Consider the following 13,886-nt stretch of genomic DNA (forward strand, 5'->3'; position numbering starts at 1 on the left):
CACTGACACACACACACACACTGACACACACACACTGACACACACACGAATAATGTAACCAAACCTGACGTATTCAACATGAAAACATCAGCTGATGACAGGAACATGTTCATTTTGTGTTCTTTATTTACCACACCAATTTATTTATAGAGCACTTCAAACAGCTACAAGACCAACCAAAGTGCTGCACAGACAGAACAACAGGCAACACGCAAAGAAATATACAAAATGAAGTAGATCAAAAGTATAGACATAAAAACGATGCAGATAATAAATATGATGACAAACCAGTGTGGAGCGTACAGGTTCACAACACAGATCCTCTGGTGTTGAAAGCTACTTGGCTATTTAGACAGGTTAACCCCAGCCTTTCCCCTACCATTATACAGGCGGGGTGCCCCACCCCGTCAACAGAACGGAGCACCCCACCTACCAAACTGAACTTCCCCTCCCACCCAGCACTGTCATAGCACTAAGCTAGCGGCACAGAATACAGGCTCTCTAGCTACAAAGCCCAAGGCAGCACTCACACTGCCTCTTCCCTCATGCTGAACGCCCCCCGCCCTGCTCAGAAACTGTTCGTACAAGCTGCGCTCAGACATGTCTCCGTCCCCCCATCAGCAAAAATCATGGATGAGATGAGCACCCCGCCATGGCAGGCTAACCAGGGGAGACGCTGCACCCATTGAGCCTTGGGGACTCATTTACAAGAGAGACCTGAATTGAACAAAGAGTGATGACAGCAGCTCTGAATGCGTGACATAAACGGTACACGGTAGAAACGATAGACATTTAGCCTATGATAGAGATCTGTCTTCTACCGGCTAACTGTAGTAATTCTGTGACTGCAACGAAGCCAAGATTCAACTTGTCTGCTGGATTCCTTAGATAGAGAACTTTACTTATTGGCTTTTATGTGAATGTTTCTGTAAAGTGCCCTGAGACAACTTTGTTTTGATTTTGCGCTATATAAATAAACTGGATTGAATTGTCTGATGTAAAATCAGAGTTGTCAGATTTAATCATAACTTTTTTTTATTTAATAACTGCGTAAGCTGTGGTAAAGACTTTTCTTCGAGAGCTAAGTAGTGAAGCTACAAGCTAACTACACCCGGCTTGCTGTAGTGTTGCCGTATTCTGACGCATGCACAAAATGCCATGTTCCGTCGAAAGTTTTTTTTTTTTTCCCCATCGTAAGTTAAAGTAAGCGTTGGTCAGCTTTAGAGAAACCTGCTCTCTGATCTGTAAAAAAACGCTGTGTTGTGTGATTTTACTGCGAGACCCTCTGGTCAAAGCCACAGACTCATTTTGTGTCAGCTCTCCGTTAAAGCAGGACCACTAGAGGTTTGGAGGGTGAAGTGTTTCAGTGTAAAATGCTGCTCTGTTGCTGTTCATTTCTTAAGTAAGACTGGAAACTGTTAAGAGTTAACGACATATTCTTTTGTTTAAAACATAAGGCTAAAACGTTGGTTACGTACTGTAACCCCAGATTCTATGAGTATAGGTGTAGCCCTTTAAGGCTGTCGCTGATGGGTTTATCCCGATATGCGAAGCATTGCACTGAAAAATTTAGTCCACGCCCACCTGCTGTGTGGGCCCCACTTGGTCCGTATAAATTACGTTAAGAGCGGGAAATCGGCTCCCAAAATAGCTTTTTCTTCAGCCATTTAGAAGCCAGTGAGGCCCGACGCTTAAAGGGCTACGCCTATACTCATAGAATCTGGGGTTACAGTACGTAACCAACGTTCTATTTCATATAGGCTTCGCCCTTTAAGGCTGTCGCTGATGGATTAAGGGCGAAGCGGATGTTGTCCTCGCCTCACTGGGTCCATTCGAACACCATATGAAGCAGAAGCTTGCCCAAAAAATGTCTTGTCACTCAGCTCCCCATGTGCGTAATTACGCATTGCGTAATTATGTGTACCATGCACAGACGCATGTTGTTTAGCTATGCGTTCTGAATGCATGAACGCCCTGGAAAATTCAACGGGGAGGGAAAAATGTTGAAAAGAGCCATGAACCAACTGGTTATGGCTGAACAATATGAACAGATTAATAATAACAGGAGAGCTGATTATTAATCAAATGAACTGATTGGTAACAATAGTCATGAACTGATTAGTGACAATAGAACCAAAATAACAACCACAACTTGTGATTGATAACAACATCTCACACTGTAATGCATGCAGACAGATGTGAGTTAAACGGAGTTCCATGAAACAACAATATTCATTCTGTAAACACTAAGGACAGAATGTGACATGGAACGAGCCATCACATTACGTAGATAAAAGCAAATGAATGAGCAGGGTATTGACCACGCGACCGCAGTGCAAATGTCCTGCATTGTCATACCATTATGCAAAGCAGTCGAAGATGCGATACCTCTGGTCGAGTGTGCTCTGAGGTTGACAGGAGGCTCTAAATCTGATGCTTTGTAGGCTTCAGAAATGGCCTCACACAACCAGTGTGACAAGCGCTGGGTGGATAATGGGCGACCTGCAGGTGCATCTCTATAATGCACAAACAAATGTCAAAATGAGAAAAAACCCTCCAACGATATTGCTCTTGATTTAAAAGAGCTTGTGATGTTTTTAGGCCTAAAAGCTGGGTTTGGTCTTAAATCAGCTGAGCTGCCGTCAGCCTGAATTCTGGGACATGACGGAGCGACAGAGAGGGCAGATAAATCACTCACTCTCTTAGCGGATGTTAGAGACAAGAATTTAAGTGGAACCTGATCCAGAGGCTCAAATAGAGCTTTGATCAGGACCTGCAGGACCAGTGTTAAATCCCACTGTGGAACAAATGGGTGTGAAACTAGCCTGCGTCTCTGTACACCTTTTAGAAAACGCTTCATCTGCGGATGATTAAAAACTGTTCTGTCTCCGAACCCTTCGTGGCAGGAAGAGATGACTGCAGCGTATATTTTAATCGTGTTGGATGCCAAATTTCTGTCCATCAGCTGCTGCAGAAAGGACAGCATGCCACCTAATGGACATGAGGTGGCCTCTACACCCTTCTCTGTACACTAGCGCTGAAAAGCTGTCCGCTTTGATGTGTACAGCGCTGTGGTAGATGCAGCATGTGAAACCTGAATTGTGCGCACTACATCCTGTGGGAGACCCATCCTCTCTAAGCGGATCCGTTCAGCGGCCAGACCCACAGGTGCTGGCCTATTTCTGGGTAACTCATGGTCGCTCCTCCTGCCTTCAGGAGAGCGTCCTCCCTCTACGGCAGTTTCCACGGGCGCCCCGACAGCAGGCGTTGCAGTACTGGGAACCATGGTGCGCTCACGCGTTCGGGGGCCACCAGGAGAGCTGTCAATCCCTCCTCCTGAACTCGGTTCAGGAACTGTAAAGTCAGAGGAGGTGGAGAAAAACGCGTACAGAAGCATTTTGGGCCATGGGCTGTGGGCAAACGCATCCACCCCCAGTGGTGGTTCGTCTCACGGGCTCAGAGAAAACCATAATTGACACTGCGCGTTTTCTCGTGTTGCAAACAGGCCCACAGCTGCAATTTCAATCTGAGTCAAAATGCTCCGTCAGAGGATGATTAAAGGTTGTTCTGTCTCCGACAACTTTGAGACAAGAAGAAAAACATGGCTGTAACATACGATAATCGTGCTGGACGCCATATTTCTGTCCATCGACTGCTGCAGAAAAGGACAGCATGTCGTCCAGTGGACATGGAAGTGGCCTCTACGCCTTTTCTGTACACCTTTTACAAAATGTTTCATCAGCGGATGATTAAAGCTGTTCTCTCTCGAAAATTTTGTGACAGGAAGAGATAGTCACAGTGACCGTTTTACACGAGCTGAACGCCAGATCTCTGTCCATCAGCTGCTGCAGAAAAGACGGCACACCACCTAGTGAACATGAAATGGCCTCTACACCTTTCTCTGTACAACAGCGCTGAAAAACTGACCACTTGATGTGAACAGCGCTGTGGTGGTTGCAACACGTGAATCCTGAATCGTACGAACTACATCTTGAGAGAGAGCCATCCTTTCAAAAGGATCCGCACAGCGGCCAGACCACAGGTGCTGGCCTATTCTGATTAACTCCTGATCGCTCCTCCCACCTGGAGGAGAGCATCCTCCCTCCATGGCAGGTTCCACGAGTGCCCCGATAACAAGTGTCATAGGCCTGGGAACCATGATGCGTTCACGCACTTGGGACAGAGGAGCTGTCAGTCTCTCCTCCTGAGCTTGGTTCAGATAACTGTGATATCAGAGGGAGAGAGGGAGGTGAAGAAGCATTACGACCACAGGCTATGAGCAAACACGTCCACCCCAGCGGTGGATCTTCCCGTGGCTCCATGATAATTATAGTTGACATTGAGCGTTCTCTCGTGTTGCAACACGTCCACAGCCGTTCGCAGGATTTCTGCCATGTCTGAGCCATAGCTCTGGGTGGAAGGTCCCAAGTCCCCGTGCCGCAAAGGACCGTCTTTGGACATCACATCCGTCCCCTGTTCAGAATACATGAGATGTACCTTACTCCAATGGAGAGCAGATTGGGTGTGCCCCACACAGCATCTGTCTCACAATGTGGCACATGGGTTGAGCGCATACATCTCCTGCCAGTTATGTATGCAACAGTCACTTGCTGTCTGTGTGAATCAAAAACTCTGATGAATCCGCAGCTCAAGGCAAGGTGTTGATACACATAAAAAAAAAAGTGCAACACTCCATAAACATTTAAATGAGCTGCTGTGTGGAGAACCACAGCGCCCCCACAGCTCGTTAAATGTGTGTGCCTCTGTGAAGTCTGACATGTGTGACGTAGGTCTGCTGACGGAAACGGCTGATATCATTCAACCGGTTCACGTGAGTTACACTGCTGCCACCTATCTGTACAAACTGCTCAGCAGCAGCAGATGTCCAGATAAAGCAGAATTCTCCTACCTGCTCTGTGCGGCGGCTGCAGAGCGGCTCGGGCACATTAATGGAGTGTTGTTTCTCACAGTTCAAAATTGACAAATCTAGAATAAATCTCATCTTTCTGGTTCGTTGGGACCAGGGAGTGACGAGAGAGGAACCCTGCGTTTTCCTCTCCTTCTGAGACTCTGGAAAATTACATTTAAATCAGAATTTCCTGAGCTTCTGCGAGAGGGGACGAGATCTGTTCTAGAAATGACAGAAAAACGTCATTAGAGTTCCTCCGCACCTGGGTTTGAGCTGTACTGCAGCGTGAATCCCCGGATGAAAACGGTTCGCCTATCCCTCTGGAGCGCGCGCTCATTGCCACTCGTTATAAAGTTATCAAGCGGGCACGCGTTGATGCTGTGAACTCACATGCATGCTGATGTGAGCTGGTGCGCGCTGAAGGAGAAAGAAAAAACGCGCGCCCCCTAGCATGCAAATTGTTGTGCGTTTGCTGATGCTGCGGGACGCAGCTCATGTGTTATGCTAACGTTGTGTGCAGCTACTCCGTGTAAACGCTCGGGGAGCGGGTGCACATATGAGCCGACATGCCCTGAAGAGTTGTGTGTGCGTTTCCTCATTAATGCGACGCCTTAAGCCAGGATTTCCGTGGGAGCGCGCGTTTGACGCTGGTGCGGTCCTGAAGCAGCGCGCGGCATCGGTGGGGCGAGGTTACCACTGGGCTTGGTCTGCAGAAACGCGTTCATTCTTGGCTGCGAATCACGTGAGCTTTTGAGTGATTCCACGAGCTACAGTATTAATTCAGAAAAACCTTCGAGGATGAAGGAGTGGAGCCGCTGTGAGGCTTGTGAAACTGTTGACGCCGCGGGAGCGCGCGTTTGACACCACTGCGATGAAAAGCGTGTCGCTCCTGCCGAGAGCGAGATACGTTACTGGGCTCGTACCGCGGTCTCACGTTAACGTTGACGTGAACGGCGGGCGCTGAAAGCTGCGTCCGTGCTTTCATAACGCAGCGCCTTATAGGTGAAGGCTGCTCGAGCCGCAGGAGCGCATGTTGGCACTGCTGGCAGTGAATGAAACAACCTTAAAAGGCTCATTCGTGATATGAGTGTGTGATGGGGCCGCTTGTCAGATCATCCGTGCTGACAGCCTGGCTAAAAGACAATGCATCATAAAATGTTTATTCCACATCGTGTCATCAACACACCTCCAGCAAACCGACACCTGGTTATCTTCCCTTGAGCTCTGTTTGATGTCCTAGAGGGCCCCCTGTTGGCGTAGTCCAGGAAAAATTTAACTTCCGGATGCCAAGGACGTCTAATGGGAGGGGCTGGCGTAGCAGAGCTGGGGAGGCGTTGTACAGCCGTGGAGCATCTTGAAATGATCTCTCACTGATGAAAAGGCCCTCCAACAGAAGCTTCTGCAGCTCTCCTGAGAGGAAGGTGGAGTGATGAGCCAAGAGAACCTCTGGGACCTCGTTCTCCGGCTGCGATGCGGGGCGGCAGACAGCAAAAGAGGCTCACCGGTTGGGGATGATGTCGGCTGCCCTGCGAATGGAGCGTACTGCAGGGGCCGATAGCGTCGTTAGCAAACAGCCGCTACGAGAGCGGAGCGAGCCGAAGGTCAGAGGGCCCACTGTCTCTTCCCGCCTCTGAACTTGTACGCCAACAGCGTAACGTGTTGTTCGCTGCGGCCGTCTGGAACGCATGCTGGTGAGCTCAGTTGGAAAGCAGTGTCACCGTCTGGGTTACGCTAACCGGAGGCACGGGACACTGGTCCACCTAGACATCTTGCTCCAATGAAGCCTCCGTCAGGCTCGGCTCCAGGGGGCACTGAGGGACTTTCCGCTCGGTGAACACCTGCTCTGGAGATGGGTGCGGATTGTGGAGACCGGCCCCCCCAATCTACCAGGAAAACCAGCTGTGGCCTCACCCGTAGGACGTCCTGTTGGGAAAACGATGCCAGATGGATCAAGACAGTGAGCCGGAATGGAACCTTGAAAAAACAACCTTCCCGCCAGATCATCCAAACGGACGGGAAAAGGCTTGGGACGTAAAAAAGGGTCCCTTCATGTCAGCCGCCTCCTGGGTTACGCTGGGCAACCCCAGAGGGCGCCGTCGGCCGGGATCGGTGTGATCGCCGTTGCGAAACGAGGTAGGATGAGGTGAGCATTCGCTCAGCCCCCCCTCCACTGACACTATGCTCTCCAGGAGGGAATGAGCAGCGGGGGGCTGCAGCTGAGCGCCGCCTGTCCCGGAGGAACCATCCAATTTGCTCCGAGGGTCGGCGATAAGAGGAAAATTACAAGATGGCATTGTCCAGCGTGTAGAGACCGGAGGTCGACGTGCCGGGCCAAGCATTCTTAACAAAGGTTGGTCATCTACACAACTTTCCTTCTTCATTCTTCTGACAGTGCTATTAGCTTGCTGAAGAAAAAATGGGAGCCGATTTCCCGCTCTTAACGTAATTTATACAGACCGGGTGGGGCCTACACAGCAGGTGGGCGTGGACTAAATTTTTCAGTGTAATGCTTCGCATAACGGGATAAAACCCATCAGCGACAGCCTTAAAGGGCGAAGCCTATATGAAATGGAACATTTCATCACTCAGCCTTCTGTGTGCGTAATTACGCGCTCCATGCGCAGCAGCACGCCGGAGAAAATTTATTTCTGGTGAGGAAAAAGACTAAGATAGCAGACCTGCTGCTGTGAATAGGAACAACAGAGGTTACAACAGAGCAGGCCAACAGCTCCTCTGGATGAACTGACTAATAACAATAAAATTAGCACTCATGAACTTGTGACTGATGATAAATATCTCACACTGCGACAGCATGCAGGCTGGTGTGAGCTCAAAAGTGAGACTCAATGAAACAAATAATAATCACTCTGTCAGAACCCTGAGAACAGAATGGGTCATGGAGAAAGTAGAAACTTCACCCAGATAAAAACAAATAAACGAACACGGCAATGACCAGGCAGCCGCCATACAAAAATCCTCCACGGTCATGCAGAGCCGTGGAGGATGAAAACCCTCTGGTGGAATGTGCTCTGAGATTCGCTGGAGGCCCCAGCCCAGATGAACTGTAAGCTTCAGAACTAGCCTCACACAACCAGTGTGAGAGGCGCTGGGTGGATAGAGGGCGTCCTGAAGAGCTGTCCCTATAATGCACGAACAGACACTGAGAGCGGCGCAGTGTGGCCGTGCGCATTATGTACGCCACCTAGTGGACATGAGATGGCCTCCACGCCTTTCTCTGTGCACCAGCGCTGAAAAACTATCCACTTTGATGTGTACAGGGCTGTGGTGGAATTGGCTCGTGCGCCCCGGATCGTATGCGCCACATCCTGTGGGAGGCCTATCTTTCAGTGTTGCCAGATAGTCAAGGTTTTCCAGCCCAAAAATCTATTAATTACCGCCACATCAAACATAAATCTGCCCAATCAATATATTGTTACAGTATATTTACTGTTTGAACATGAACATACATCAGTACAAGCCAAGGTAATTTAACAATATGTGGCAAAATGCAACAATCCAACAAAAATCTTCCCAAAGTTCCCAGCAAAATCAGAAAGAAAACCGTCCAATTGGCAGTAAACCTCCCAATCTGGCTACACTGCCATCTTTTCTAAACAGATCCATTCAGCGGCCAAACCCAAAGGTGCTGACCTCTTTCTGGGTAACTCCCGATTGCTCCTCCTGCCTAGAGGAGAGCGTCCCCCCTCCACAGCAGTTTCCACGGCCGACCTGATATCATTCGCTGCAGGCTTGGGAACCACGGGTCGCTCATGCGCTTGGGAGCTACAAGGATGCCTGACAGCTTATCCTCCCGGACCCGGTTCAGGGTCCGAGATATCAGCAGGACTGGCGGGAATGCATAAAGGAGTATTTTTGGCCACGGGCTGTGAGCAAAGGCATCCACCCCTAATGGTGGGTCGTCCTGTGGGCTCAGTGAGAACCATAATTGACACTGGGCATTTTCCCATGTGGCGAACAGATTCACTGCTGCTTGGCCGAACCTGCTCCAAAATCCGAGAGATCAGCTCGGGATGGAGGCTCCAGTCTCTGTGGCGGGGCTGCCCCTCGACATGATGTCCGCTCCCCTGTTCAGGATGCAGGGAATGTACAAACCGGATTCCAAAAAAGTTGGGACACTAAACAAATTGTGAATAAAAACTGAATGCAATGATGTGGAGGTGCCAACATCTAATATTTTATTCAGAATAGAACACAAATCACAGATCAAAAGTTTAAACTGAGAGAATGTATCATTTTAAGGGAAAAATCTGTTGTTTCCAAATTTCATGGTGTCATCAAAAACCCAAAAAAGTTGGGACAAGTCCATTTTTACCACTGTGTGGCATCCCCCCTTCTTCTTACAACACTCAGCAGATGTCTGGTGACAGAGGAGACCAGTTTCTCAAGTTTAGAAATAGGAATGCTCTCCCATTCAGGTCTAATACAGGCCTCTAACTGTTCGATCGTCTTGGGCCTTTTTTGTTGCACCTTCCTCTTTATGATGCACCAAATGTTCTCTATAGGTGAAAGATCTGGACTGCAGGCTGGCCATTTCAGTACCCGGATCCTTCTCCTACGTAGCCATGATGTTGTGATTGCTGCATAATGTGGTCTGGCATTTTTGTGTTGAAAAATGCAGGGTCTTCCCTGAAAGAGATGATGTCTAGATGGGAGCATATGTTGTTCTAGAACCTGAACATAGTTCTCTGCATTAATGCTGCCTTTCCAGACATGCAAGCTGCCCATGCCACAAGCGCTCATGCAACCCCATACCATGAGTGATGCAGGCTTCTGAACGGAGCGTTGATAACAACTTGGGCTAACCTTGTCTTCTCTGGTCCAGATGACATGGCGTCCCAGTGTTCCATAAAGAACTTCAAATCGTGACTCATCTGACCACAGAACAGTCTTCCATTTTGCCACACTCCATTTTAAATGCCCCCTGGCCCAGTGCAAATGTCTGAGCTTGTGGAGCTTGCTTAGAAATGGCTTCCTCTTTGCACTGTAGAGTTTCAGCTGGCGACAGCGGATGGCACGGTGGATTGTGTTCACTGACAATGCTTTCTGGAAGTATTCCTGAGTCCATTCTGTTATTTCCTTGACAGTGGCATTCCTGTTTGAGGTGCAGTGACGTTTAAGGGCCCGGAGATCATGAGCATCCAGTAGAGTTTTACGGCCTTGACCCTTACGCACAGCGATTGTTCCAGATTCTCTGAATCTTTTGATGATGTTATGCACGGTTGATGATGATAACTTAAAAGTCTTTGCTATTTTACACTGGGTAACACCATTCTGGTATTGTTGCACTGTCTTTCTGCGCAACAATGGTGGAATTGGTGATCCTCTTACCATCTTGGCTTCTGAGAGACACTGACACTCTGAGAAGCTCTTTTTATACCCAATCATGTTGTCATTTGACCTAATTAGTGTTAATTGGTCTTCCAGCTATTCGTTATATGCTCAATTTCCTTTTTCCAGCCACTTATTGCTACTTGTCCCAACTTTTTTGGGATTTGTTGACACTGTGAAATTTTGAATCAACATATTTTTCCTTTAAAATGTTACATTTACTCAGATTAAACTTTTGATCTGTCATCTATGTTATATTACAAATAAAATTTTGACATTTGCCATCTCCACATCATTGCATTCCGTTTTTATTCACAATTTGTTTAGTGTCCCAACTTTTTTGGAATCCGGTTTGTAAATCAAGTCAGACCAACTTGTTATATGTTTTCTAACACAGGATCATCCTGATTAGGTCAAGGGTGTTCGAGAGGGACCATTCCAAGTCAAAAAAGTGACTTCCTGTTCTGAAGGGGCAGGGCTTGGATGACGTCAGATTATGACCACAGAGGATCATAGGGCGTCCAACAGGGATGAGTCATGCCAAGTTTTTTGCATTTCGGGTTTTCAAGGTGAAAGTTATAGCGTTTGGAAGTTAACGGCCTGAAGCGCAAATTTGCGGCCTGGCCACGCCCCTTTAAATGGACTGTACTTATATAGCGCCTTTCTGTCTTATTTCAAGATACTCAATGCGCTTTACAACACAATCTGTGTCCTCATTTACCCATTCATACAGCACTCTACTAGATCTCTACAAAGCTAATTGAACAAATCATTCTGAGACTAATCAGTGCTTTATCACATTCATTACACAGATGGGACACACATCAGAGGAAACAAGGGGTTCACTGTATTGCCCAGGAACACTTCGACATGTGACTGCTGGTGGATTCAAACCCCCAACTCTCGCATTGGAGGACGACTGCTCTAACCACTCAGCCACTGCCGCCCTTTAACATATACAAAAACGCAAGCCTTTGATAACTTTTACTCCCCAATGTTTTAAGGGCATATCAACCAAGTTTGAAGGGAATCCTTCAAAATCCCTTGGAGGAGTTCGTTAAAATTTGCAATTGGAAACGCCCCAAAATGACCCTTTGACCCCAAATGGCCGACTTCCTGTTGAGTTTGGACCAAGGCTCCAAGAGACTTTTTCATAGGGCCTGAGAAGATCAATCAACCTTTATTTCAACCTTACCAATCAACCTTAAAATACATATGTTCACCAAGTTTCAGAATTATCGGTCAAAAAATGGCTTTGGGCTTAAGCTTTAAAATATTCTAGGGTGCGCTGTGGAGGCTATTGGCCACTTATCATGGCTTCCTGTTCAAGAGGTGGATAATGATCAATCATAATGATTTTGGTGAACCTCGGCTCAAATCTGTGCAATTTAGAGCCAAACGTATGGCAAAGGTGTTACGTCTTACTTTGCCGTGCCGCCCACATGCTCCACCCAAAACTTGTCAGTGTTAGACAGCAAGTTAAACCAATATTTCTTAGGTCATTGGACACACTATCGTGCTGATCAGATCACAGGGGTTAGATAGGGACCGTTCAATGTTCTTGCAGGGGACCGGATGTGGATCAATCACTGAAGGTTTGATGTCTCAGTTTTCTTGTAGGAACTATTAGCCTTTCATTTTTCATGGCGAGATGTCAAACTTTGAGGTGTGGCCCCGCCCCTTCAGCATGCTCCGAAACGCACCATTTACAGAACTTTTCGTCCCCCATGCCTTTTGAACAAAATGGGCAAGTTTGAAACCGATTGAGAGAAATCCCTAGGAGGAGTTCATTCAAATGTGGAGGCTGTAAACCGCCAAAAAGGTGTGAAATTTGGGACAGCATTCCAAAATTGCCACCTTCCTGTTTATCGTACAACATTGGTGCCAGAGGGTTTTCTGTGCATCTTGGGGAATTGGACAAGCGTAACAAATTTCATGTTTCTACGACAAATTAAGGTTAATGCGGAGGGCATTTTGAAATTTTCCAGGTGGCGCTCTTGAGCTGTTTTTGTTGCAATTTTTGTTGCGCCCTTAAAATATGTAATTCTTCAGCAGTCCCGATGCGTCCGCCAAATTTGGTGAGTTTTGGGCTATGTTAAGGCCCCCAAAACGCCAATTCATTTGCCCAAAAAATTACAGCTCGGACCTGAACAGAGCGATTACAATAGGCAGCGCTTCACTGCTTGGGCCTAATGAAATGTGTGGGTTTGTGTTTCAGTGTGTGTGAGCTTGGCTCTGTGACGATGTGGAAAGCAGCAGCAGGACAGAATGTTAAAGTGGCTGTAGACGACGGTGGAGATGACTGGGAGACCGACCCAGACTTTGAGGTGAACATGAATCTGGGCTGTAGTCTTCAGATGTTCTCCACCGTGTCATGACTCATGCTTTATTGATGCTTCATTTTAGAATGACGTCTCGGAGCAGGAGCAGAGGTGGGGTGCGAAGACTGTGGCCGGCTCAGGACATCAGGAGCACATCGAGTGAGAACATTGAACGTTTTCCTCCATTAATGTTGAGCACATGTCCTGATGGTGTGTCTGTGGTGCAGCATCCACCAGCTGCGTGAGACTGTGTCCACGGAGCACACCTCCCTGAAGCAGAAGGAGCTGGAGAACATGCCCAAAGCCTCTCACGGATATGGAGGAAAGTTTGGACTCCAGCAGGACCGCATGGACAAGGTAGGACCGATCTGGGAACACAAACATCTACATCAGGGGGTCACAACATGCCCCACCCACTCCTTCAAAACAGTCAGAGCTCTTAAAAAAACAACAAATCAAAGTAAAATAAAGTTGTTTTTTTTAGGTGAGAGTAAAGAAACAGTTCTTCTGTTTGTAAAATAAATGTGCGTTACATACAAACTTAAAATCACAGAACAAATCGTGTCAAACTTTTATCGGGTGATAAAATAAATGTATAAATAAAGGTTGGATGAAAATAAACAAGAGTATTCACCCTCTTGGATCTTTTACCTTTCTGTTGCTGTTATACAGGTCCTTCTCAAAAATTAGCATATTGTGATAAAGGTCATTATTTTCCATAATGTAATGATAAAAATGAAACTTTCATATATTTCAGATTCATTGCACACCAACTGAAATATTTCAGGTCTTTAATTGTTTTAATACTGATGATTATGGCATACAGCTCATGAAAACCCAAAATGCCTGTCCCAAAAAATTAGCATATCATGAAAAGGTTCTCTAAACAAGCTATTAACCTAACCATCTGAATCAACGACATAACTCTAAACACCTGCAAAAGATTCCTGAGGCTTTTAAAAACTCCCAGCCTTGTTCATTACTCAAAACCGCAATCATGGGTAAGACTGCCGACCTGACTGCTGTCCAGAAGGCCATCATTGACACCCTCAAGCAAGAGGGTAAGACACAGAAAGAAATTGCTGAATGAATAGTCTGTTCCCAGAGTGCTGTATCAAGGCACCTCAGTGGGAAGTCTGTGGGAAGGGAAAAGTGTGGCAGAAAACGCTGCACAACGAGAAGAGGTGACCGGACCCTGAGGAGGATTGTGGAGAAGGGCCGATTCCAGACCTTGGGGGACCTGCGGAAGCAGTGGACTGAGTCTGGAGTAGAAACATCCAGAGCCACCGTGCACAGGCGTGTGCAGG

At 47.3% G+C, this 13,886-nt stretch overlaps 1 protein-coding gene across 1 annotated transcript in view; it reads left to right on the forward strand.

The window, feature by feature from the left end:
• LOC119424963 (src substrate cortactin) overlaps positions 1–13,886 on the forward strand; it is a gene marked incomplete in the record, with an annotated part of 68,792 nt that overhangs the window by 910 nt on the left and 53,996 nt on the right. Inside the window, 3 exon segments of the mRNA XM_037692488.1 lie at positions 12,477–12,585; positions 12,665–12,738; positions 12,807–12,936. Of these exon segments, the coding sequence (XP_037548416.1) occupies positions 12,502–12,585; positions 12,665–12,738; positions 12,807–12,936 (288 nt within the window).

This window comes from Nematolebias whitei, chromosome 2 (assembly GCF_014905685.2).
Source record: "Nematolebias whitei isolate Nwh7 chromosome 2, NemWhi1, whole genome shotgun sequence".
NCBI lineage: Eukaryota > Metazoa > Chordata > Actinopteri > Cyprinodontiformes > Rivulidae > Nematolebias > Nematolebias whitei.